This window comes from Scylla paramamosain, chromosome 4, assembly GCF_035594125.1.
Source record: "Scylla paramamosain isolate STU-SP2022 chromosome 4, ASM3559412v1, whole genome shotgun sequence".
NCBI lineage: Eukaryota > Metazoa > Arthropoda > Malacostraca > Decapoda > Portunidae > Scylla > Scylla paramamosain.
Genome location: NC_087154.1, coordinates 28682027 through 28708158, shown reverse-complemented (window position 1 = coordinate 28708158; position 26132 = coordinate 28682027). Strand labels below are relative to the sequence as shown.

At 43.5% G+C, this 26132-nt stretch overlaps 1 protein-coding gene across 1 annotated transcript in view; it reads right to left on the bottom strand.

Moving 5' to 3' along the window:
• Positions 1-22071, bottom strand: part of LOC135099945 (uncharacterized) — a 34711-nt gene extending 12640 nt beyond the window's left edge. Inside the window, exon 1 of the mRNA XM_064002678.1 lies at positions 21984-22071. Coding sequence (XP_063858748.1) covers positions 21984-22056 — 73 coding nt within the window. The 5' untranslated portion in view covers positions 22057-22071. The remainder of the gene's footprint in view (positions 1-21983) is intronic.
• Between the last annotated feature and the right edge of the window lie 4061 nt (positions 22072-26132).

Genomic DNA, 26132 nt, shown 5'->3' with positions numbered 1-26132 from the left:
ACCGCCATCTGCTGTGTTGGCGGCGATTATTTGATTGATTGACTGAATGACTGACCATTTGATTGACTGATTTTAATGAATGATTGACTGATTGATTGATTCAGTGACTGACTGACTGATTGATTGATTGATTGACTGAGTGAATGAGTTGTTGATAAGCTGAATGATTGATAGATTGATTTAATAAATGATTAGTTTATTTTCTGACTGACTGAATGATCGATTGGCTAATTGACAGATTGACTGATAGAGTGACTGACAAACCAACTATTAGGTCTAAGGCAGCACAGAGCGTCGTCACTGGCACGGATTCATCTCAAGGGAAACACAAAGTACAAACAACAGCACGTAAGGAAGAAAGGAGGGTTTCTCGCCGCCCAAAGTTTTTCTTCAGCCTCACATTCCCTTGCTATGGTGGGCGCAGAAGCCTTTACTGTGGCCACTGGTGTCGTGTATGTACAGGTCAAAGAATTATAAAGACCAACTGAAGTGAACGATGCGAAGAATCAACGTTCAAGACGCAGCGCCACAAGAGACAGCGCCACAAGAGACACAGATTAAGATGAAACATACGTATAGTTGTCTTTAGCGATATTATGGCCTACAAAATGGCAACTACCTCTTCGTATCGCATCCCTAGTTCCTCTTTGGTTTTCACGAAGCTCAATATAAGGTAATTCATTAATCCATATATTGCTTTCTATCAGATTTATAGGCATGAAATGTACTAAAGCTCATGACATCACTACTTGGGTCGAATGTATAAAATAATTTAGTCCACTGACGCCTGGAACATGAACGAAACATTTAAAGCAATCGGCATATAATAATAACAATTTCAAGTGACAGACATTCAATTTAAAACACGCCGCACTGAAAAGTATACTCGTACCTGTAAAAAAACTAAGCTTTCAGACAGCAGAATTGGATCCCAAATACGTGCAGTTCATTAAAGCGCGCTCTTCTTGCTGCATATTTTTCTTGCCGGGCGCTGAGGCAACAAAGGCAGAGCAACAATAGAGAACTGGCAGGCTTGTGAGAACTTAAAGGAAACTGTTGCCAAGAGAAGACCAAAGGCCGGAGGAACCTGGAACACTGTTATTGATTCCCGCGAACCACTTTTCCCGGGTCAAGGAGGCGTGGCGTGGCGCGGCATGGCGTGGCGTGGCGGAGGCGTCAGGTGTGGGGGAGGCAGGTGAACCCCAGGAAGTGCCGTAAACCACACTTCCTCTCAGGGGCTCCTCGTTCTCCCCGACTCGCCACATAATCCCTAGAGTCTTCCTTCTTGCGCTGACGTAAGCTCTCTCGCTCTCCCCCGTCATCACAGTTTCTCACGACAGAGAGACGATTTAATCCTTCAAAAGTGCCTCAATCCCATAAAATCCTCGCTATTTCAACTAGATCCCGCTAATCTCGTTCATACGGCGAGTAGAGAATATCAGATTACCAGGAGAAGGATCGGTTGCTGGCTAACCAGTGTTGGTTGGTGGTGGTGGTGGTGGTGGTGGTGGTGGTGGTGGTTCTGCTGCTGCTGCAAACGCTTGGTGTTTTCAGAAGCAAAATATTACGTAATTCTAAATATTAAAGGCACACACCATTTCTCCGTGCTTTTTTTTGTCGACAAGGGTGAGCGAGTGTGCATTTTATTTCCCCGCACCCACTTGAACGCAAATTCTACCACTTCGGGCGAGGGTTTGTCCACGGGGGATTGGAAGTGTTGAGCTGTACACACTCGGTTCTCTGGTCTCGCTTCGGGTGTGCTCCTCTGCATGCGGTGTATTTGAAGTGCAGGTGTTTGTATGCATACTGCTCTCACGCTTTGTATACCCACCATCAAATATTGGTCCAAGTATTTGCAGAAAGTAATATTCAATTCACGGTTTGGGGCGTTAACAAAGAGACATAAACTAACTGGAAAAACGGAAGGGACATTCAACACAATTTTTGTATAGCTCTATGTGTCTGAATATCTTTTTTTTATCTTTTTATACGTCTATTAATTTGTCTACCTATCTAAACACATATCAATTTATATAACTAATCGACTACCTAAGTATCCATTTCTCTCTATGTCTATCTACCAACGTATATCTATTTATGTATCTATGTACTATTCCCCCTTCTCTCTCTCTCTCTCTCTCTCTCTCTCTCTCTCTCTCTCTCTCTCTCTCTCTCTCTCTCTCTCTCTCTCTTGGCCACCCACTCGCCGCGTTCTGTCCACCCCTCTCCCCAACACACGGAGACACACTAGGACTATCTCTACATTCAGGAAGTGAAATGATCCATAACGTTCTGTAACAGCCGGTAGGCGTCCTGCTCTCCCCTCCCTCACCTCGCCTCGCCTCACCGGGACACGTGTGGCGGCGGCCTGGCCCATCACAGGTACAGCCGAGCCACCGCGTGACATATGGCATGGGATCTGCGTCTCCCTTCACGTCGCTAAGGTTGCTACTGGACAGGCTTACTGGACATTATAACCCTTTTACTGCTACGCCTTCTCCTCTTAACGTGATGAAATTGTCTGGTGCAGATTTTGAGGACAGTTTCGAAACACGATGAGTATTCGAGTGTTTTGAAGTTTTAGTGTTATTACCTTTATTTCTGCTAAGTAAAAGCGTCTAGAGCCACTCAAGCGAAGTAACAGTTGTCATACGAGTATTGTCGTTAGCTAGCAGGTCAAATGGTGAGTATCGATATATAAATAATTTCTTTTTTATCATCAAAGATCTACAGACTGATTGATATGATAATTATTTTTTGTCGAGTCTTAAAATCCACCCGGAACAGCCTTTTGATGTTTGATGAACTGATATGAAGTGCATTACGGGTGATAAGTTTGCATCTAAAAATCCAGTGATACCTAATTTTCATGTAAATGTATATCGTACTTGTTTTTATGCAATATATCCAAGAATTTATTGCCGGGATGCCACGTAATTGCAGCGCATTACCTGCCTTCAATGTACCTGATCATTCAATAAAACTGTCTTTATTCTTTCCACTTTATGACGTTGTAAAAGTGATGGAGGAGCATAAATAAACTTACATTTATTTGCTACTTGCGATGATTAATTAAACAGTAATCCGCTCACCCTTCTCTCTCTCTCTCTCCTCTCTCTCTCCTTCTCTCTCCTCTCCTCTCTCTCTCTCTCTCTCTCTCTCTCTCTCTCTCTCTCTCCCTCTCTCTCCTCTCTCTCTCTCTCTCTCTCTCTCTCTCTCAGCTGAAGACTACAATTCTTTTTCGAAATATAAATTGGTATCAGAAAACAAGCAACACAAAGGGCGAATCAAATTGCAGCATCAACTAAAAATACGTATCCGAGTTTCAAAATAAATTTAAACACACACACACCTAAAAGAATTGTTGAACTTTCTGGGTGTCCACGAGGTTACTCAGGCCGGTCACTCCTGCGAGTCACTCCTTGGCCTAGTGATGGGTGGCCTTCAAGAGTGGCTGGATAGGATACAAAAGCTCGTAACGCTTTTCTCTCTTATCACGACTGTTTTCAGAGGCCAGAGAAATAGTTAGTAGTGTTCTTAATGGTGATTTTTACTCTTAATGGTGTGGAATTACGTTAAACAGTCACTAAAATCATGAAGACACCCATAAAAACCCATTAACTTCCAGTCCAGTTTAAAACAGACGATGAAACGCAGGAGAACACGGTCCAAAGTTACCATTACCAATACGCATGCTAGTAACCTTCAACAATAAACGTGCTAAAATCTTAACATTACTCTTATCGCCAATGAGCATCGCACAGCACAAATCCTCGCAAATGTATTGCGACATTACAACACAAACAAAACAGGGGCTTTAAATATCACACTAGAACAGCTGCGGAATTCGTAAGGAGTGTAGTCGGAGTGGCCCACTTGTGACCTCTCGTGGTGGAGGTGGTGTGTGGCGTGGCCAGCCAGGAAGTGAAGGCGGGACTGGACGTGGTGGTAACTCCTTATTGTGGCGAGGAAGGGGCGGTGCGGAGAGGCCAGGAGCGGGACGGATAACGGTGATGAAGGGCGTGAGGATATCTAGGCTATGATTATATTGCTTAATGGAAATGAGGGTGACGTGGTAATTGAGTCGCAGATATGGATCACATGAAGATCTGCCGCTTCAGTTAGTTTTGGGGTGGGTAATGTTAGACTAGATTAGGTTAGATTATGTCAAGATCAGTTTTGGTGGTATTTTTGAGGGTGGGATACATTAGGTTAGACAAAATTATATAGCGTAACGTTACTAAACTACCTAATTTACCATATTCCAAATATAAAAAGACTGAATGGCAGGTTTTTAATACATAAGAAAAAAAAATACCGTTCACGCTGAATAAATAAATAAATAAAACAGATAAATAAATGCAATGATCCAGACATCTGGCTCACTTTCAGGACCGGAAGAGCGAATGTTTGGTAGGGCGACGTGGGTCCTTCCCTCCCGCTGGGCCGCCGCCGCCTCGCCGCTACACGCACTGTGATACAATCGGAAGACACACAAAACAACACACAGCAATTCTGGTCTATGTTGCCGACTTGAAACTTCGAGTCTACGCACAAAATGGACATCAGTTGAGAAGGACATAAATCTACGACGTCCTGAGAAAGAGAGAGAGAGAGAGAGAGAGAGAGAGAGAGAGAGAGAGAGAGAGAGAGAGAGAGAGAGAGAGAGAGAGAGAGGCGGAAAGAAAGAAGGAAATAACCTGTTATGGCTGAAATTTCCGCTCGTTTGCTTGCTCGTTGGGGCGTACGCGCGCGTGCACACACACACACACACACACACACACACACACACACACACACACACACACGGGAGAGCCTTCAGGTACTAGTAGTCATAATCTAATCGGCAGTAGTACTAACCTTAATTCCCAGAGAGAGAGAGAGAGAGAGAGAGAGAGAGAGAGAGAGAGAGAGAGAGAGAGAGAGAGAGAGAGAGAGAGAGAGAGAAACGCACTGAAGAAACGAGACAAGGGGAGCAGAGGCGGGAGTGAGCGAAAGGAAGAAGAGACAACAAAGAAGTGGGGATTGGAGGAGAGGGAGAGATAATGAGAAGGGTGAGGTAATTGATAATGACGCCTGGGGATGGGTAATGGCTAGGGATCGAGGCGACAGAGAAGGGGATTATCGTGCAAAGGGTTGAAGAAGGTGACGGTTGCAGCTTTTATCATGATGAGTACATTAATCACACCATTAACCCGCTATGTGCTGCTCGTCGCCTTGTCTCTTAATGTGTGTTTAGTGCCACCACAACACTGCAGTTTACACGCGTATCACCTCCTCCATCTATTGCAAGTAAGGGAATCGGGAGTGGGATCTGAGCTCTTATGTCTTGTAGAAAACACGCAAAGTCTGAATTATGCGTACGTGTCTGATTTTCTTTACTTCAGGAAATATATAAGCAGCGGTAGAAAGATTATATAAACTTGTACATAAAAAAAAAAAAGTTTTCCTACGGAGCATTTCTAAGATGGATATTTTCATGAATTTAAGGCGAATAAAGAATAGAAAAAAAAAAAAAAAACTACCAGGAAAGAAAATGCTTGGCCATAGAACCAATACTGCTGAATAAGATTATAGATATCCCCAGTACAATTTCTTCACTGAATCTATCTGCTGCTTTACTTATGATACTTGACGTGGGCAGGAGGAGTGGTAACGGTGGTCCATATGGTAACAGTCAACACAGCTAAAAATAGTTAATAAAAGTGAAAAAGCGACTACGTTAATTTATTTTCCATATGGTATTTATTTTTCCTCGAGTCTTTCTTGCTTTTATCTCGTTTCTTCTCCAGTATGATCTCATTTCCCAGCTTATGATGGTGGCTCATTCCTGCTCTATATTATTATTCCTCCTCCTGCTTCTCCTCCTCCTCCTCCTCATCCTTTCCACTCTTTGACCTTATCGTCCTCCTTCCTCTTCATCTCATATATCTATTTCCTTTTCCTCTCCCACTCTCTCATTTTCCCTTCTCTCCTCTTCCGACTCTTTTCTTCTCCTCTCTCTCTCTCTCTCTCTCTCTCTCTCTCTCTCTCTCTCTCTCCTCTCTCTCTCTCTCTCTCTCTCTCTCTCTCTCTCTCTCTCTCTCTCTCTCTCTCTCTTTTTTTTTTGCTCCTTCTTTCACACTGGTATCACGTCTTTATATTTTCTCCTCTTCATTCTCCTTCTGGCGTACCGTGCTCCATCACCCCGCTCTCTTCAACGCTCCACTTTCTTCGTGTACTAAAGAAAACTTTGCTAAACAACTCAATCGTTTTTCATGTTGACATTTCCTCACGGCGGGTTGGTAGCGGCAGCTCGAGGGCAGGTTGGCGGGGCGGGTACTAGGAGCGGCGGGTCAGGAGGGAAACAATCAGAAGGGATTTAAGGGACGCTCGTGACCTGAGAGCCATCCAGGAGCATAAAGTAATGAATGAGGAATATAACTTTATCTGTGGATGGTTAACTGTCTAACTGGTGTGCGACATGAGGTGGCACTGCTGGCGGAGGGTCAGGCAGGACAAACCGTAGGAGAAAGAGGTGCCCGTGACTTAGGAGGCATCCAGGAGCATTTAGTAATGCATGAAGAATATAACATAATCGTGGAGGCTTGAAAGTCTGGCTGGTGTGCATTGCTGGTGGCAGGTCAGGCGTGCAATCGTACATGATTTCAGAGGTGCACGTGATCCAGAAGATGCCCAGGAGTACAAAATAATGGATAAGAATTATTATTTGGTCGGTGAAAGCAAGAAACCCCATGTGCAATAAGTTTCAGTGATTAATTTTTAACGTTCTCTGTTACATAAGACATTCGTGCATCCATTGATAGTGGTTAGTAATATGAAAAAGGAAAATACGAGAAAAAAAAAAGCAATACACCGAAGCACCATTTTTCTTTCACTGCAGAAGGACTAAACAACTTCCCGAGTTGAGCAAATTTTACTATATCCAAGAGATACACTGTACTCTAAATTAAGAATAATTCATGCCTTACAGTGAGTTCTAAAGAGACGAAGTAAACTGTTTCCTTTACGTCTAAACATCATATGAAAAAAAAAAAAGAAAAAGAAAATAACATGGTAACACGATGTCTATTTATACGCGCACCACCTCTTACTTCCTACTTACATAACACACACACACACACACACACACACACACACACACACACAAAGAATACATGAAAGAACAGATTTTACTGTTACAATTTTTCTCTTTCTTTCGACTTTATTTTGTTGTTCCGTCAGCTTCACGCGCAATGCTGCCGAGATGACAAGGGTGATGCCTGCTCGGTAGACGTTTATTGCAGTTGTGGCCTCAAGGGGTCTCTCTCTCTCTCTCTCTCTCTCTCTCTCTCTCTCTCTCTCTCTCTCTCTCTCTCTCTCTCTCTCTCTCTCTCTCTCTCTCTCTTCCTACCTGGTTATCTATCTCTGGTTATCTATCTGTTTATCTATCTATATATGAATATTTATCTCATTTAAGTATATGTCGATCTGTCTATTTATCCATCAATCTATCTATCTCTGTATTTATTCATCCATTCACTCACCAGTCAATTAGTTAATCAATCAGTCAAACAATCTTGCTATCCATTTATCACTGTATGTATTTTTGTCTGTCTGTTCGCATTTTTTACAACACATTTTTTTTTTTTCGCACACAGGTGAGCAGCACCCAGGTGAGGGGAAGCTACCATCAAATCCTACAGTAATGGTTGCTCCGATACGTAATAATCCCAAATGGAGCATCGCTAAACGGCGCAACATACGTATTGTAAACTACGAGCGGAATGATAGTAGCGAAAAGTGAGCTAAAGGTGAGAAACTCGAGTTAAAAAGACAGGTAGGCAGGTAAGTTTTGGGTGGAATTCGTTAAAGCTGAAATCGACGCAGGGGAAAATTTTTACCTGAATAAAAAAAAAAAACGAGAAGTGGTTGGGGAGCAAAAATAGATAAACCTGCATCTCCTGTTTGTCAGTTTGTTTTGCAGTATTTTTATTTATTTATTTATTTATTTTATACATTGCATTAAGTAATGAACATGCATTTGCCCTCTCGGCGAAATTAACCTGACAATTTTTACCTTGTTTTTCGCTACTTTCATTTGCTATATCTAACGAACGCAAACGGAAACTTGTACGTATGTAATTGATAGGTAAGAAACACTTGCAACACCTTTTATTAACATGAAACACAGCATATCAAACGAACTTTTAATACTGTCACTCACACAAAACACGAACGAAAACCTTTGCGTAACAAAACACGTATGAAATAACGCGACAACCTTTTTTTTCTAACATTCTTCGTAGCATCTATTCTTTCTAGCATCCCACGTAACAAATCAAGCGAACACGAATGACAGGTTAGCTTGCAGTACCTAAAGAACGAACAGGTATAAGGAGCACATGTACAGCACGAATACAAACCAGTTATAGGGCACCACAGCATTGCGTCGTGCCTAACAATGCCAGGAGGAGGAGGAGGAGGAGGAGAAGGAGAAGGAAGAGAACGGGAGGAGGCGTCATTGAGAGCAGCATAATCAATACGGAGATGATAAGCACTCCTCCCCAGTGGCGGTGTAATCAATCATCGCTTTAGTGTGTTGGAACAGGATTGTGGCCCTGAGCCCTTCCCTTCCAGCCCACCCTTGTTGACACGCCGCCTTACTCAGTCTTGCCCTTTGTGTATTACTCCTATGTAGCTCATGTATACCCCTCGTGCATACATAGTGAATTAGTGTAGGTAGTACGTTTATGAATATTAAAACTCCGCTTACATTTTTTTTTTTTTTTTTGCCTTAGTCTTGGCTTTTACATATCACTCTTATGTAGGTCATGTATATTTCTCGTGCATGCAGAGTGAATTCATGTAAATGTTATGCATATGAATGGTAAAATGTCCGCTTCACTTCCCTTTTTTTTATTTTTATTTTATTTACAGATAAAGGAGGAGCAAGCTTTTAATCCGTTTAACTTTTTTGGCTCGGGAGTTACACGGACGGTGCATTACTTTCATTGTTTTAAAGGGTTACACAAGCATTAGTTACGCTGATGAGGTCTTGCTCCATTACCGCAGTATTAGTAGAGCTTACGCTACCGAGTGCATAAAAGCCTTCCTCCCCGATGGCTGCTGGAACACAGGGGAGAGCAATATGGATACTGTACTGCTCATTCCCTGCCCTCACCGTGCCCTGCCCTACCACTGCAGTGCTCCCCCAGCAATCGCATCCTGTCCCTGCAAGCCCTTATTATTTATGCCATGATTGTCCATCAGTCGCACACCTTCCCTCAGTCCAGTCCTTGTCCAGTTCTGTCTCATCCGTACCTTGTTCTACTACTTCCTTCCCCTTGTTCCGTTCTGTCCATACCCTGCCTTATCATTGCATCTCTCGCCCCTGCCCCTGCACCCTGCACGTCTGAGACATTGCCACTTGCCCCTGCCCAAGCCATCCTCCAGCGCTTCCTCAACACTGCCCTTGTCCCCTTGTCCTGCTCCGGCTTAGCCAACTCTACACGGCACTTGTAATGAAGTTAAGCTGAGCCAAGGTAAATTAATACAAATATTGGCTGGTCGGAAGTGGATGTGAGGCGCGGCGTGAGTGCGCGGCTCATGGCCCGTCACCCCCGCCCATTACCTCCCTCGTTTATTTTATGGGCCACGCAATCTAACAAACAAGTTCGTAACAGTTTAATTTTTACTACTATGTCCAATTCGTATTCTTTATACACCGTGGATACAAAGTATTTTTCGCTTATCACAGCGCAATAACACTCTCAAAATCATCAGACCTCGAATTGCAAAATGAGGTATTCTGATTGCACGGCGCACGACACTTACACTGTGAAGATTTCTTGAAACATTTATTCCGAACGTGCACAACCTACAACACTGATTGTATTGAATGACATGAAGTGTGAATAGATTAGAGTGATCCAGACACAGTAAAGTTCAATGGGTGAGTTAAAGAAATGGAGCACACCGCGTTAAAGAGACAAGTGGTCCTGCTGGTGCCTTGGCTCGCAGCGCACCCAGGCTCATAACGCACGGCCGCTGAAGTAATGCTGATGTAATGCTGGCTCCATCTTGAGCATCTGGGTCAGCATAACTCAGCCCCACAGGCACACAACAAGGGAAGAGCTCGAGTCTGGCAGCGGGAAGATATTAAAACAACAAAACTGTGCGACAAACACCCTCATATTTCTCATCTAGCTGTCTCTTCCCGGGTCTTCAGAATCTCTTACCTTCTTAAATGTGAGTTCGCGATGGGTACTCTTCACATTTCTCTTTCTCTTTCTGTTCGTTGACTTTAATAATGCACTCTGCATTTATTGGCGGCGGTGAGGGGTAATTTGGCATTCCAATTGTGTTCTAGGCTCTTCAGGAGACGGATGAGCAGCTTGAGTGTGCCTACATGAGAGCGACATAGGTGGGTGTTGCTACGCGAAGACGCTACATGGAAAACTCAAGTGGAGGGAAGGTATGTTCATAAGGTGTACGAAGATGCAGTGTCAACGAGTTGTTGCTCTTTCTCGTGTTTCTTCACTAACCTCGCATTTGTTGATGTTGAAGTTACGAGGGAAAGATCCTTAAGACCCAAGTAGAGGCGAGATATGTTCATATGAGGCAAGAAGGTGCATGAAGGCGAACCATGTGAAGAATCAGGTATTTCGTTGACCTTCTGATTCTCATTTCTTCAGTAACAGCCCAGTAAGCGGAGGCACAAGGGAATAATATCACCAAGCAAGGAGCCTCGTGTTTGCATCTCCAGTTCGAAAGCCCTGGATATAAATTATCATTGATTATTGGTAAATGCCTCAAAAGCAGCAGGAAGGAGAAGAGAAGTGTAATTCTGCTTTTTATTCCCCGTCATTTTTATATGTCATCAGTTTCACTTTCGTCTTCAGAATTCAGACTGAAGTTCGATATAAAATCCGAACAAAAATAAAGTGGTTCCTGAGAGCCTTTCTATCCATCGCTGCGTGACAAAAGATGCACAAATTAGTTATAACCAAAATAGAATTCTGGAGACTGACACGTCTCTATAACATCAAGACGTCAAGGGAAGATATCGAAGGAAGTTTCCCGCAGGGTGAGTTTGACCTCAAAATTTATGTCTGAGCGATTATGTCGATCGAAGTGAAGTGTGAGAATAGAGGAGCGAGCACAAAAATCAGCGCGGCCATACGTTTGCGAAGAGTGATGGGCAATAAAGGAAGCCAGAACTGCCTCAGCGAGTTTCTTGTGGCAAAAGAGATGGATGGAACGGTGTGGAAAAGGGAGGCTGTCTGGGAAAGCGAGGCGGCGAATTCAGAGAGGAGGGAGGCAAGGCAGTGTAGAGGATGGACGCACTGTATAGTTTCCTGCCTAAGTCCTTGGCATTTAACTTTTTAGCTGCTATGGAAACTGATCTCATTTCGGTAACCATAGACAATTTAAGAGATAGAAAATAAAACTATAGGCACTGAAATACTTAAACTACTCTATCACTCTTTTTGCTTTTGTGTGTGTGTGTGTGTGTGTGTGTGTGTGTGTGTGTGTGTGTGTGTGTGTGTGTGTGTGTGGTGTGTGTGTGTGTGTGTGGTGTGTGTGTGTGTCTGTGTGTGTGTGTGTGTGTGTGTGTGTGTGTGTGTATTTAAATGTACTTTAAACTCGAAAGAAACCCTTTTACTACGCTTTAGGAAAAGTTTTAGCAGTCAGATAATGATTAAGGGAGAACATAAGCTCCGCAACCGTCACCAAATTAAGATGCTGCTTTCAAAAACAGTTATAAGGCAACAAAATCACATGTGACAAACTAAAACTCCAATGCCACGTCAGCTTCAAAACGGGGCTAAGTTGGCGGAAAGCCTTGTCTTAAGCATACCGTACCAGTAATCTCTCTCTCTCTCTCTCTCTCTCTCTCTCTCTCTCTCTCTCTCTCTCTCTCTCTCTCTCTCTCTCACACGAACGGGATCGACGCGTGCAGCACCACCTCCTCCTCCCGTTTCCCTCTCCTCTTCCCTTCTTGCTCATTCCTCAGACGACCGATTTTGATTTCTTCCTGCATGATTCCTTACCCGCCACACGACACTCGCTGCTCTCACGGATATAACAGGACAAATGGACATTATAGTGCGTATAATAGAGAAAAACGAACGGGATTAAGCTGAAATATCATGATACACAATACATCACCCAATAATCTACAAAACACGGTTCTTTATCCATAGCATTACGTCCCATCATCATCACCATTATCATCATCATCATCCTCACCATATTCATCCAACGTGTACCGTGTTTCCCTCAATCAATTCCCATAATAGCACTGCAGAAACTCGCAATAAATCACAAGCGCCCCAGCAGGAGTGTAAGGGCGTACATGCGTCTTGCGAAGGCCTGGAGCAAGTCCTTATCTCCTCCCTCACCGGGTTACGCCGCGGGGGTTCCTGATCTGTACCTTCCAATATCTGCGTTCGCGGCGGGAGTCGGCAGTTGTTGAGGCACCCGAGTTATCAGGATGAGACACACACACACACACACACACACACACACACACACACACACACACACACACACACACACACACACACACAAGGTTGATTAACTAGAGGATAAAGATAATTAAAAGAGAAAACAGATTAATTTATAAATATATGTGGACAGACAATATGAAATTAATTTACGTACTGGACCTAAATAAATAATACACACACATACACACACACACACACACACACACACACACACACACACACACACACACACACACACACACACACACACACACACACACACACACACACACACACACACACAAATAAAAGACGTAAAAAAAGAAAAAAAAAAAAACAAAACCTAACATCAACAGAGAGAGAGAGAGAGAGAGAGAGAGAGAGAGAGAGAGAGAGAGAGAGAGAGAGAGAGAGAGAGAGAGAGAGAATGACAAGGACAGGCAACCAAACAAAAACAGAGATAAACTGAGACGTCTCTAAAGGCCACAGACAAACAACTTCCCAACAAAGTCAAGAACAGGAAAGATAACCATAAAACGAGAGAGAGAGAGAGAGAGAGAGGAGAGAGAGAGAGAGAGAGAGAGAGAGAGAGAGAGAGAGAGAATTTATGTTTGTACTTGTAGACACATCCACCCACACATCCACCCACCCACCCATACACACACACACACACACACACACACACACACACACACACACATACATACATACACACACACATTCACAAAGTATCACCAGCTTTATACATCCCACACCTTCAATTAGCCACGCTCAGGGCAGGATGAAAGAGTCCCCATGATTCTCAAGGGCCCCTCAGCACACCTCCATGGCGTCCGGAGTGAATGGAAGGGTAACATTCACTGGCGAGATGAAATGAAGGCCGGAATATCTCACACACCTGCTGAGAGCGAGCGAGGAGAGAGAGAGAAGAGAGAGAGAGAGAGAGAGAGAGAGAGAGAGAGAGAGAGAGAGAGAGAGAGAGAGAGAGAGAGAGAGAGAGAGAGAGAGACGAAGAGGGGAAGGACAAAATACAAGAAAAGCGTAAAGGAAGAAAATGCGAGAAAAAAAAAATGAGAAATGCAAGGAAAAGACATGAAAATAGGAAAGAAAATGCACGACAGATGTAAGAGAGAGAGAGAGAGAGAGAGAGAGAGAGAGAGAGAGTAAACACAGTACTCCCCACTGTTAGAGCAGATAATCCCCACAAAGTGACGCCATGGCAAGCACACACTGCCCCGTTCCACCCCACCTTTGCAACAATCAGGTGGACCGCACGTGTGGGGAGGCGCTGACAGGGGTGGCGTGGGAACAGGTGTGTGCGTGCGGGAGGCTGCAGTCACCTTTGGCCAGGTGTGCAAACAGCTGCGGCGTCACGTGTTGCGTTTCCGGATGTAGGTAAGTAGTCGGTCGATACTTAACAAGCAACACACAGGCGGAAGGAAGCGGAAACGACCGTCATCACTGCTCCCTTGATCCTCGCGCGGCGGTGCTCAGGTGAAGGAGTGGATGGTGTATGGGATTCTCTCTCTCTCTCTCTCTCTCTCTCTCTCTCTCTCTCTCTCTCTCTCCTCTCTCTCTCTCTCCTCTCTCTCTCTCTCTCTCTCTCTGATTTCTTATTAATTTCAACACTTATCAGGTTTAGAAAATATGTTATCTCATCCTCTCTCCAGTCCCTCCCTGAAAAATTATCTTATCTCTCTCTCTCTCTCTCTCTCTCTCTCTCTCTCTCTCTCTCTCTCTCTCTCTTTCTCTCCCTCTCTCTCTCTCTTCCTGAAAAACACCTAACCTAAAATAAATCCCTAAATCTTCAATACCTTTAAGAATCCTGTAAAAGAACATCGAGCAAAGTATGAATAACACGATTGCCAGCGATAAATCTTCTCATTTACAAAACTCTCTACTGTTTATACCGACAAATCAGAGCCTGAAAAATACACGTATACTCTGTCATCGAAAAATGTATATCCACAAAAAAAAATCACCAGTAATGCTCCTCCTCGGATATTGCAGGAGTGAGCAATGACGTCAGATGTTCGCAATGGAAAGGTGAACTGAGAAAAAAAAGAAGAAAAAAAAAAAAAGCCACAACGACCGCGCGGTAAAAACACATGAATCTAGGCCGGCACTCGTGTTCAGGCGGCATTTCGGGGCGGTGTCACGTAGTCCCCTGTATGATATGCCTCCCTTTGAAACCACATGCTGAACATCACCGAGAATTAAACGTAATTTTTCCCTCTGAACAATTCTTGATCCAACACTAATTCTGGAAATGTAATTAGATATCAAGGGAGGCCAATTGGTATCAAATCTATTCCCTCTTGCACACACACCCTCTCCGCTCCCCGTCATCCTACCATCCCCCCTCCTCTCCCTCTCTCCCAACTAACCTGCGATTCCCTTTGGCAGCCGCTCTCCCGATGTTGTCTTTTCGACCTGCGGTAATAGAACGTCCCTATTCACCTCGCTCATTACACCTACTAATTACATTCTATAATCCCTTCGTCATCACAGAACGCCGCCACTGTTATTACACTTATCACCTCGGGGGCTGTAAGGGAACACTGAACACAGACTTCCGTGCCCCGTTCTTTCTTTCTCTCCTATCTTTCCTCCCTCCTTTTCTCTCTTCAACTTTCCCTCCTCTGCCCACGTCCCTCCTGTTTTTTCTCCCGGTATCTGTTCTCCTCATGTATTTTCTTGTATTCTCCTTCCACCCTTTCCTCCTTCTCTATCATCCCTCCCTTCTCTCCTTCCCTCCTTTCCTCCTCTGATACCTGATTTTCTTTCGCCCACACCTTCGTAAGGACAAGAAAAGAGATGTCAAAAGAAATAAAAAAGGTTTAACTTTCTTCATTTTCAAAACGGCGAGATATCTTTTCATCTCTGTACGTAATTAGCTTCGCCTGTTCAGACAGACCTTTACTTCATTTGCTTTATTGCAGGCGGAAAAAGCACAATATAATCACTGGCTGTTGCAAAAAAACACGAAAGCAGAACTGATGAAAGGGGTCGCTAGTGCAGCCAGCGCCCCCCCGCCCACAGCCTCCCTCCTTCCTTCCCACCGCCGCCCACAGCCTTTCTCCCCCACTTCTCACCGTCGCCCACAGCCTCCCTCCCTTCCTTCCTCCCTATAACACCCGCCCACAACCTTCCTCCCTCCTTCTTCCTTCCCACCGCCGCCCACAGCTCCCCAACTTCACTCCCTCTCTCCTTCTCACGGCCCCACACACCCTTTCCCTCACTCCCTCTCACCGCAGCCCATAGCCTCCTCCCCTTACTCCTTTCTTCCCACCGCCGGCCACGCACTCCCTTCGACTTTCTCTCCCACTCTCTCCCTCCCTCCCACGTACTACTGCTTCAACTTTGAACGTAAAACCCGAATATTTATTACCACGAATTCAGTCACTTCTGTTTTTTTTTTCATAGTTTCATTTTCAGCCAGCATCAGTTTTAATATTTGATTTCCGATCTGATTCACTTTCTAAACTTTTAATTACTGAGTATTTTATTTGTGTGTCTTTTTTTTTTTTATTTGAGGGAGGTGTTTGCTTTTTATCATTAAATACTTAGGCAATACCGAGCTAACCTTTATTAAAAACTAACACAGCGGCACCAGGAGAGTAAGATCCCGGAAACGCCGAGACGGATCAGCGACAGAATGAGTAAGAGATTAATAAGGTCAATGTCAGAGGAGTGTAACACGAGAGGGAGAGAGAGAGAGAGAGAGAGAGAGAGAGAGAGAGAGAGAGAGAGAGAGAGAGAGAGAGAGAGAGAGAGAGAGAGAGAGAGAGAGAGAGAGAGAGAGAGAGAGAGAGAGAGAGAGAGAGAGAGAGAGAGAGAGAGAGAGAGAGAGAGAGAGAGAGAGAGAGAGAGGGTACAAAGATCCTGAAAGTCGGCGTATTACTTGACAAATGGCGCCTGGCAACGATGCTCATTCACGTTTCCAATTTTTGCGCCTGTGAAGGATTACACACACACACACACACACACACACACACACACACACACACACACACACACACACACACACACACACACACACACACACACACACACACACATACACGCTTTACCTTATCACGTTTCTCGTTCACGTAACCATAATTCTATTTATCTCGACAGATGTTATATAAAGTACAGCACCATATGATCTTGTAGGTGCGGAAAATACACAGATGAATGCTTATGGATATGCATATGGGTAAATGAATTAATGAATAAATGAGTGAAAAGATAAAATAAACAAATAAAAATATTCATATGAATGAGTTAATGAATACAGATAAATATAAATTTTAAAAATAATACAATAAAATATTGTCAATCAATCAATCAATCAATCAATCAATAATTTAATAAAGATTTCTCTAAACAGGCGAACGGAGAGATGGATGAGCGGACTGTGTAGCTTAAATGTGAAGGAAGCGAGGATGTTGTGAGGATAGGGAGGAACAAACTCAGAGGAAAACATATTAGTGAAAAGGAAGACTGTGAGGTTAGAGAAACTGTTCCTTAACCTGCGTTCAAGACTCGCGCGGTAACCAGGAACTGCATCGAGAACAAGGAAACCCCCACCAACACTGAACCACCACCCTCCCCTTCAAACCTCCTGTTCCTGATGCAAAAATAGAAGCAACACTGCAACGAAGCCACCCTACCAACATGCAGCGTTATATTTGAGCGCCACTCTTCTGAAAACTGAGTAAATACATCAATGAAATGCATGCACGGAATTCACATGATTGGTTTCCAGGGGCAGAATTTCACACTTTTCAGTTTATCGCCAGGTCGATATCACGAAAGCATCACCTTTTAACACTGAAAATGGTGTGAATCAGCCTTTTTTAATTTTTTTTTATTTATTTATTTTTTTAGCGTGCATTTACGAGTATGTATATTTTTTCTTTTTATTACTTGAACACACACACACACACACACACACACACACACACACACACACACACACGCGCGCACAAATCAGCCATTTTTTTTTTTTTTAAGTATATTTTCTCTACCTGCTTAACATGCATACACAAACACCTCTCTCTCTCTCTCTCTCTCTCTCTCTCTCTCTCTCTCTCTCTCTCTCTCTCTCTCATACAATGTTGGAAGACTCACGGTGAGGAGAAATCTACAATAAGCGTGCAAGCCATGTCACCTGTAGCACTTTTCATCAGGACGCTCACTCTCACGCTACACGGGCTCCACTCCCTGCCGCCTCTCCCTGGAAGTCAGCTTTTCATTACAAAAAAAAAACGTTAAAAAGGGTACAGGGAAAGGTCGCTCTCCGTTCACGCCATCAACTATTCTGTTAGCACCTCGATCCAATCTCATTCTCCATCGCAATGTTGTCTGTCTGTCTATCTGTCTGTCTGTCTGTCTGTCTTGCTGTCTATCGCTGTCAGTATTTAAGTATGTATGTATTGGTGAGTGACTTTTTCCTATTAATCTATTTTATCTTTTATTTCTAAAATGGAAGAGTTAATTTGCATCAGATATTTTTTTTTATACGTTGGTTTAGTTGAATTTTGACGGAAAAAAATTCTTGGAAAACTTTGTGTTCATTCATTTTTAATTAACTCTTTTGAACATTATCTATGCTCCGACAAATATTTTCCAAGTTAATCTTTTACTTTATTTACGTTGATCTTTGAGATTAGAGGATCACTTCAGATTAACAATAAAATCAGACAAACGACAAACGTAACAATGGAAAGAAACAAATAAATTTTACTATCACCAAAGGTTCTGCCTCCGTTAATTACAGTGTGATTGTTTCATTTAGCAAGTCCTCTCAGATAGTCCTCCTCCTCCTCCTCTTGCAGTATTTATCCCCATGCATTCCCCCTTTTCCTCCTCCTCCTCCATTTCCATTTCATTCTCCTTTTCCTCCCTCCTTCCTTCTTTCCCTGCACCACCACCACCACCACCACCATCACACACAATCACCACCACCGTAAATACAAGCACACACTGGCATTACACTTTCGACATCTGGAGAAAATTCATGAGTACGGAAATCCGAACCCGTTTTTACACGTGCTGTCACTCTCAACACCTTTGTTCAGGCGCCTTGGTGCTCGTGATTACAGGGTTACGAGGGCCCGGCGAGACTGTCCCGCCGTAAACCATTGCCGGAGGGGAGGGCGAAGAACAGGGAGCATCAAGAACGACACTCATTGCGCTCTGGACACTTTAAACACGGATTTACGACTTAATTACGTGCACGGCTTTCTTATAACAACACGACGGGCGACTCATGATTTCCTTCTGGTATGTCTGAGGATCATATTCTGAAACCCTTCTGCCCGTCTGTTCGGACCTCCATTACTTTCAAAAGCCTCTACTATACTTAAGTTGGGATGTTATTTTTTATGGTTCTAGTGACAGATTAACAAGATTTTTACATTACTAACAGGAGAAACACTCGAGGACCTGGCTAATCATATCCGTACCCTTTGAAAATAGTCGTGATGAAAGAGAGAGAAAAGAGCAAAGTTTTTTTCTGAATACTAGCCTTACAGTCTTCATCGAGCTGCCTGAATCCTTGGTAAGTGCTATTAGTCACCCAACACCCCTGCTATCTTCATTGGGAGTGGCTAGGTAAGAGTCCTGATAAGACCTGCGATGGACGAGAGAGAGAGGGAGAGGGAGGAATGAAAGGAACGGGTTACAAAGATGCGGTTAAGTTCTGAGAAATTACCTGCCCAGATGCTTCAGGCGACAGGCGAGCCACATTAGCGCTGTGTTTCCTGCCCTGAGACAGGGTGTGTTGAGGGTGCGCACGCATGTCCACGCACCTAAGGCCTTTATTCAGAAACGGTTTGCTCTCTCACTGCGACTATTTTCAAAGGCCACCGAGATGACTGGATGGGTTCTCAAGAGTGTTTCCCCCGTTATTAATGTAGAAATCTTGTTAATCTGCTACCAAAACCACGAAAACACCCTTTAAACTTGTGTAACTTCCAACTAGTGGCTTTTGAATGTAGTGAAGGTTCGGGAAAGCAGCTTTTCAGAATATGGCCTAAGAATAACCACGTACACAATGCTTACTAGTCTCTCTCTCTCTCTCTCTCTCTCTCTCTCTCTCTCTCTCTCTCTCTCTCTCTCTCTCTCTCTCTCTGCAATATCAGGTCGAGTGGTTGACTTTCAAATGAACACTCAGATTTTAGAGGATTTGAAGACGAGAAGGAGAGAATTACACGGGGAAGGGAGACGAGAGGAGGAAGGGAGGGGAAATGCGAGGGGAAGAGTAGAGGGGAGGAAGGGAATGAGGAGGAATGGAGAATGGAGTCAACTAAAAGAGGAGGGGAGCAAGCAATGAGGGGAGAAGGAATGGAGGAAAAAGAGGGGAGAAGGGAAGGAGGAAAAGAGGGGAGAAGGGAAGGAGGAAAAGAGGGGAGACGAGGGAAGATGGAAGGAGTTTCAGTCCGTTATGCCCTCTTCCTCCTTGCCTCATGTTTGCCATAAATTCTACATTACAAGCGTCGCCAACCGGAAATTACAGGGTGGAACTCCGTACATCAATCCTTCTTCCTCCTCCTCCTCCTCCTCTTTCTCTTCCTCCTCCTTCTCCTCCTACTGATATACTGTTCCTCGCTGCTGCTGTCCTCATTAGTCCCTCCTCATTCCCCTCCCCTTCCTCTCCTGTCATTTTTCTCTCTCATTCTTCCGCTCTCTCTCTCTCTCTCTCTCTCTCTCTCTCTCTCTCTCTCTCTCTCTCTCTCTCTCTCTCGGAAAACTTTATACCATCTGCAGTTAGTCAAGTTTTTCTCATACCTGTTTTCTCATTTCTCTTTTCTTACATCCTATTTTTTTCTTTGCCTTCCTTTCATTATTGTTCGCCACTCTGTGTCTCTCTTCTCCCTCTCATTTTCTTTGGAACTTTCTTTCATCGGATTTTTTAGTTACGGCTTTTTTTTTTACTTCCACTTTCTTGGACGTGTTCCCTCGTTACTTTCTTTTGTGTCCTTTTTTTTTTTTATACTTTGGTCTCAATTCACGACTGCTTGGGATATTATTCCGTACTATTCCACTTTCTTCCACCAATTAGTGTGACTATACTTGTCCCTTTGTCCGTCAGTTCTTTCATATCATCCAGCCATGTCTCCCCCTCTCCCCCTCCTCTCTCTCTCACTCTCTCTCTCTTACAACCTCTCCCACGCACACGTCAATCTGCCTGCCTGTCTGTCTGTCTTCTGGTGCTCATATGCCTTACTGCTGCTCGTGTCTCGATTAAATAGTGCGCGTAATTAAGTTTTACATGGCAATGAGAAGCTTCTATTGATTGGCTTACGTAGCACGCATGATTGAATTACGCCCGCCGCTGCCTGCACATCGGGAGGGGATTGGGCGGCTTCAGTAACGCCTGTCTGAAATTAGTCACCCTTTCGGAGCCGCCAGAGGGGAATTAGAGTGAAGATAGACGGCGGGACAGAGAGAGACAAGGGTGAGAGGAAGACAGGGAGGAAAAGGTTCAGGTGCGGGGAAGGGAGACACGGGATGACATGGGATGGCAGGGATGACAGGGATGATAGGGATGACATGGGTGTGCGGTAGGTAGGCAGGTGGTCGTGAAGGCAAGAGTGTGAAGCAAGCGATAAGGGAAGAAAGAGACACGAGGAAAAGGACTTGAGGAAGAAAGAAATGAGAGAAAGCCAAGGGGGGAAGACTAAAGTGTGAGGAAAGAAACGGGAGAAGACAAAGACAAAAGACGACTGGAGGAAGAAAGAGATGAGAGAATGATGACAAGGGAAGACTAAGGTGTGAGGAAAGCGATGGGGAAAGACAAGAATGTGAGGAAGGTGACGAGAGGAAAGTGTGGGTGGGAGGAAGGCAGCGAGGGGAAAGGCCAGGGCGGAGTATGGAAGGCGAGGGAGGGGGAGAGGGAACAGTGGGAGCGTGGTGAGCAGGAGGAGGATGAGAGGTGGAGGGGGGATGAAGGTGTTTTACGATCCGGTAGCATGAGACGTCTATTAATTACGATACCTCTGATTAACGTCGCGCTGGATCGATAAGAAAAAAAAAAATCTTCAACATAATTAATTGGTTGTTTTAAAGCGTTCCAGGACATGGAGAAAGAGAGAGAAAGAGGAGGGAGTTATGAATTTCCCTTTTTTTTTTTTCATCCCTACCAAATATTCACCTATTCTCTTTCATCCCTTGCCTGGTTACGGGTGGATCTATCAACCTCGACTTGCACTAAAAGCATCGAATATGACGCCGGACTTTGTGAATGTTCTTAATTTCATCTATTTTCTCATTCTCTTGTAGAAAGCAAAATTATTTAGGCAAAAGATCGGTTAAAAGGATTTGCTTCTTTTGAACTGGCGGAGGAAAAATAACATAAAAGCGTTTTAAAGAAAATGGCCTGCATTTTCCGATTATTATTTGATAAAAACTTAGTTGAGAGAGAGAGAGAGAGAGAGAGAGAGAGAGAGAGAGAGAGAGAGAGAGAGAGAGAGAGAGAGAGAGAGAGAGAGAGACTTACCAAATTACCTTTGTACATACATTCAGAGACTCTTCTTGTTCTTGTCCCTCCAATTTTCACTCGTGACTCACCTGAAAAAAGGAAAACAAACATAAAATAATCACCAATTAAGGCACAGACTCACTAACACACGCAGCAAATACTGATAATATCACACAAACTCACAAAAGCAACATTTACATCAAAGCGGCTGACAGATGAAGAGGGCAAGAGACAGGCAAAGAGCGTCACGTGGAATCAACAGTAAACACAGGTGAGGACCAATGGGATCGCCCTCTCACGCCTCACAGCCTCGGTCAGTCCATGGGATTCAGGTCTAATCCACCTAAACAACCCTCACAGCCACCAGTCAGCCCCCGTGATCCCAGTTTAGCCGCGGCAACCCTCACAGAACCCAAGCGTCCCTCGCCTTTCATATTTCAAGCTCCTAAAGCGCCTCTCGTCCCGCGGTGCACAACAACCCTTCGCGTCGCGACACGGTAATCCGTCAAGGAGACTCAGGAGTGTTTTTGTTGTAATTTGCAGGAATGATTTGCAGCCCAATTAAGCATGTTGTTGGCAAATATGCTCCCGCGTTGCCTGCAATGATCTGTTTGATTCCATGTAGTTAAAGCAAAAGGCCAGTGTCCTTCCTACATAAAAAAAAAATATCCAGGCTGAGTAAACGTTAATAAAAATTATTTGCATGAAGAAACAGAGATATCGAGTTTAATTTCCAGTTATTTTTCTTCATTCAGTATCATATTATACTTTTAGTCTGCCTAAGTCCCGTATCCAGATGAACTGTTACTAAAAAAAAAAAAAAATATATATATATATATATATATATATATATATATATATATATATATATATATATATATATATATATATATATATATATATATATATATATATATATATATATATATATATATATATATATTAATTCCAGTGTCCTCCTCCCACAGCTTTTTTTTTTTCTCTCCCCCTTGCATCCTATATCGCTGCGTAAATTTTACATCCGGGGCAGTCCCTTCAGCCCACAGAGCAAACACTAGTTTTCTCCCCTAAAATGTCATATGAAATTCAACTCGTTGCTAGCGTTAGCAGGCCAACTAACTATCTTATTCCTCTTGAAACGAAAGAATTGCTGGGTGAATGATTAGTGCTCTGGGTAAGGTGGAGGTCACTTCAGCCACCTCACGTGAGTGAATAAGACCTAACGAAGGTGTACACTTAGCTATGATCGAATATGTGATCTTCAGTTCCACAGCATCCGTTCCTTTACACAATACAAGAGGCCACAAACTCCTGCCTGTGCCATCCTCGCCCCTCTCTATTGATTCATCCCCTAAAACAACATTCCCTCGTCCTCTTTGTCTTCTTCCCCGTCAGAGGGCGACAGAGAAGGGAGAGGCGCATCACATCAGAGGAAAGGACTGTTGTTCTGCGGTCGCCATCACTATCCCCACCAAAACTCGCGCTTGTGTTACTCGCCTGCCGCCACATTTTGCCTCCTCCCAGAAAGCTCATATCTCGCTCCCTTATAGTGTCTCGTATTACTTATCTCGGGGCGGTCTCTCACGGGAAATTTCCTCCACGACTGAGAGGAGACTGCATAATGCCCTCCAACTTCTGGCTCGTTTCAATAAATCACGCGCAGGAGCTGTATAAACGGCATGTTTCTCTTCCCTGTTCCTTGCCGCCCAGAGTTATCGAGGTGGGGTCCTCGCCGCGTCCCGGAGGATTGAGTCGCATCTCCTTCCCGGTCTGGGGCAGGATTTGTTCTTGATCAATGTACTACGTTTACCATTTCGGACTGTGCCTTTTAAATACAGTACATTGTGGAGTCGATATGATCTGCTTTTAAGCCTGGGGGTTTTGGTTCACAAAGAGATGACTGATATGGGGATAAAGGATATAAATCTAAAAGAAATATATAATTCTAGTGAATAAATAATAAAGGGAAGAATGCATTAGCGTCTATGTGATTAACTTCAGCAAATCTGGATATCAACAATCAATTAATAATGTAATTGATGATAAATTAATGTTTATAATAAAACCATGAATCCAAAGTCAATCACGTATTTATGATATACTTAATCATCCCCCCTCTCTCTCTCTCTCTCTCTCTCTCTCTCTCTCTCTCTCTCTCTCTCTCTCTGATATTATTCCAAAAATGTCAAGTTTAATCTAAATTTACATTTTTCTACACTCACTTTTTTTCCTTCCTGCTAATTTTTACGACACGTCCCCGCCTCGCCACTACCTGGCGGGCCTCTTTAAAGGGACACAGGTAAACAATGGGCCACCCACTGACACACTTGCCTCTCACGCCATTCCCTTCACCACCTTCTCACCTTTACGCTGGACCCTTTCTCTCCAAAATACCCTGACAAAATAAGAATGGGTGAGTTGTTGACGGCTAGGGTACTATTCAATTTATTTTCAATTAATTTTATGTCTCAATTTGGTTGGTACAATTTCATATATTTTATCATCTTTTCGTTGTCCTATTTTTTGTTTAGTGTATCATCTGACAATAGGGGATGTGGATCGTGATCTCTTCGATATATTTTCATTCCATCTTAGGTTAAAATCTGCTTCACATGATTCACTCTCTACATACACATCTATACAGTGTTCTCTTTTCTGTCCATTATGATAATCACGTGCAAACGCCAGAATGAAAAAAAAATGCACTGATGATGGATAGTGTACTTTTTCAGTATCAATTCAGTATCAACACTGCAGTAACAATGTAGTTCGGACAATCTGGTGTCCTTTCATCTTCAAACTATCCTCTTTATTATTTCATACGGGTATCTAAAAAAAATAAAATAAAAATGAAAACTTTGTATTAAATGGTAACGGTGAGAGTTTGAAACTGAGAAGAGATTAAATTGTGTGATTGTAATTGAAACGCAAAAATCAAGTAGAAATATGTTGATTAGGACATGGATTATCACAAAGTTTTCATTTTTATTTTATTTTTTTTAGATACCCGTATGAAATAATAAAGAGGATAGTTTGAATATTAAATAATATTCGTAGAATAAGAATGAATAGATTGGTCAAAACTCATGTAGTGCTATTCATTTCTAATTCCTTTCAGATCGTCGATTACGTCGAGCAATTTGATCTCTTCTCACGTTCAAACAATCTCCTCTGCTATTCAATATGGCATCTAACAATACGGGAATGGGTACATGCTCCATAACTTTGGCACTACTATACAGTTATTCCATACTCCTCCACTTTATTTTAGGAATAAACCTCCACTTTATTTTAGAGTTTCAGTAAAGGTCGCCACTCTTCGGTCCCTGCGTGGATGCTGCGTCGAGCCACCCACCAGTAATGCCAATTATTACACAGCACGTCCTCCTCCTCCTCCGCATGGCTAAGCTGAAGGCCAACTCCCAACCAACAGGCATTTCAAAATAGAGCAAAGGGGAGAAAAATCTAAATTACCGGAACTTAACCATTACTGTGGCTGGGAATTCCGTATTAGAAGGGAAATGTGTGGCAGCAGAGGCGAGGGATTACCCAGAATGCCGCAATTAAAACTTCTCACCCAATCCTCAGTAACCGGAATTTAAGGGAGGCGGGCAGGGTATGCAGTGTTGAGGATTGGTCACCTCGCCTTACCTTACCTCCCCCTCTTGACCTCCTCCTCTTCCTCCTCCTGCTGCTTGAGTGAGTGGCTATCATTTGTGTGTGTGTGTGTGTGTGTGTGTGTGTGTGTGTGTGTGTGTGTGTGTGTGTGTGTGTGTGTGTGTGTGTGTGTGTGTGTGTGTGTGTGTGTGTGTGTGGTTTATGCTAGTCCTGGTAATATGCCACAGATTTCACGGCCCACAATTAATGACAGAAGATTTCCTTTGTTTAGATTACTGCATCCCTCCCTCCCTCCCTCCCTCCCTCATCCCTACCCCAACCTGACCCACACCTCTGCATCACCAAACCGCCTCCCAACCCCAGAAGCATCGCCCACGCCACTTGCTTTCATCTCTCGCCAGATCAGCATCACCTTTACCTTCTTTGCAACTAATTAAACGTGATATTACTTAGTTATTCGTGGGAACATCAAATATACAACCTTTACTACTTAACATACATAATAACCCATCTACTCAAGCCATCCCTGTGTGTGTGTGTGTGTGTGTGTGTGTGTGTGTGTGTGTGTG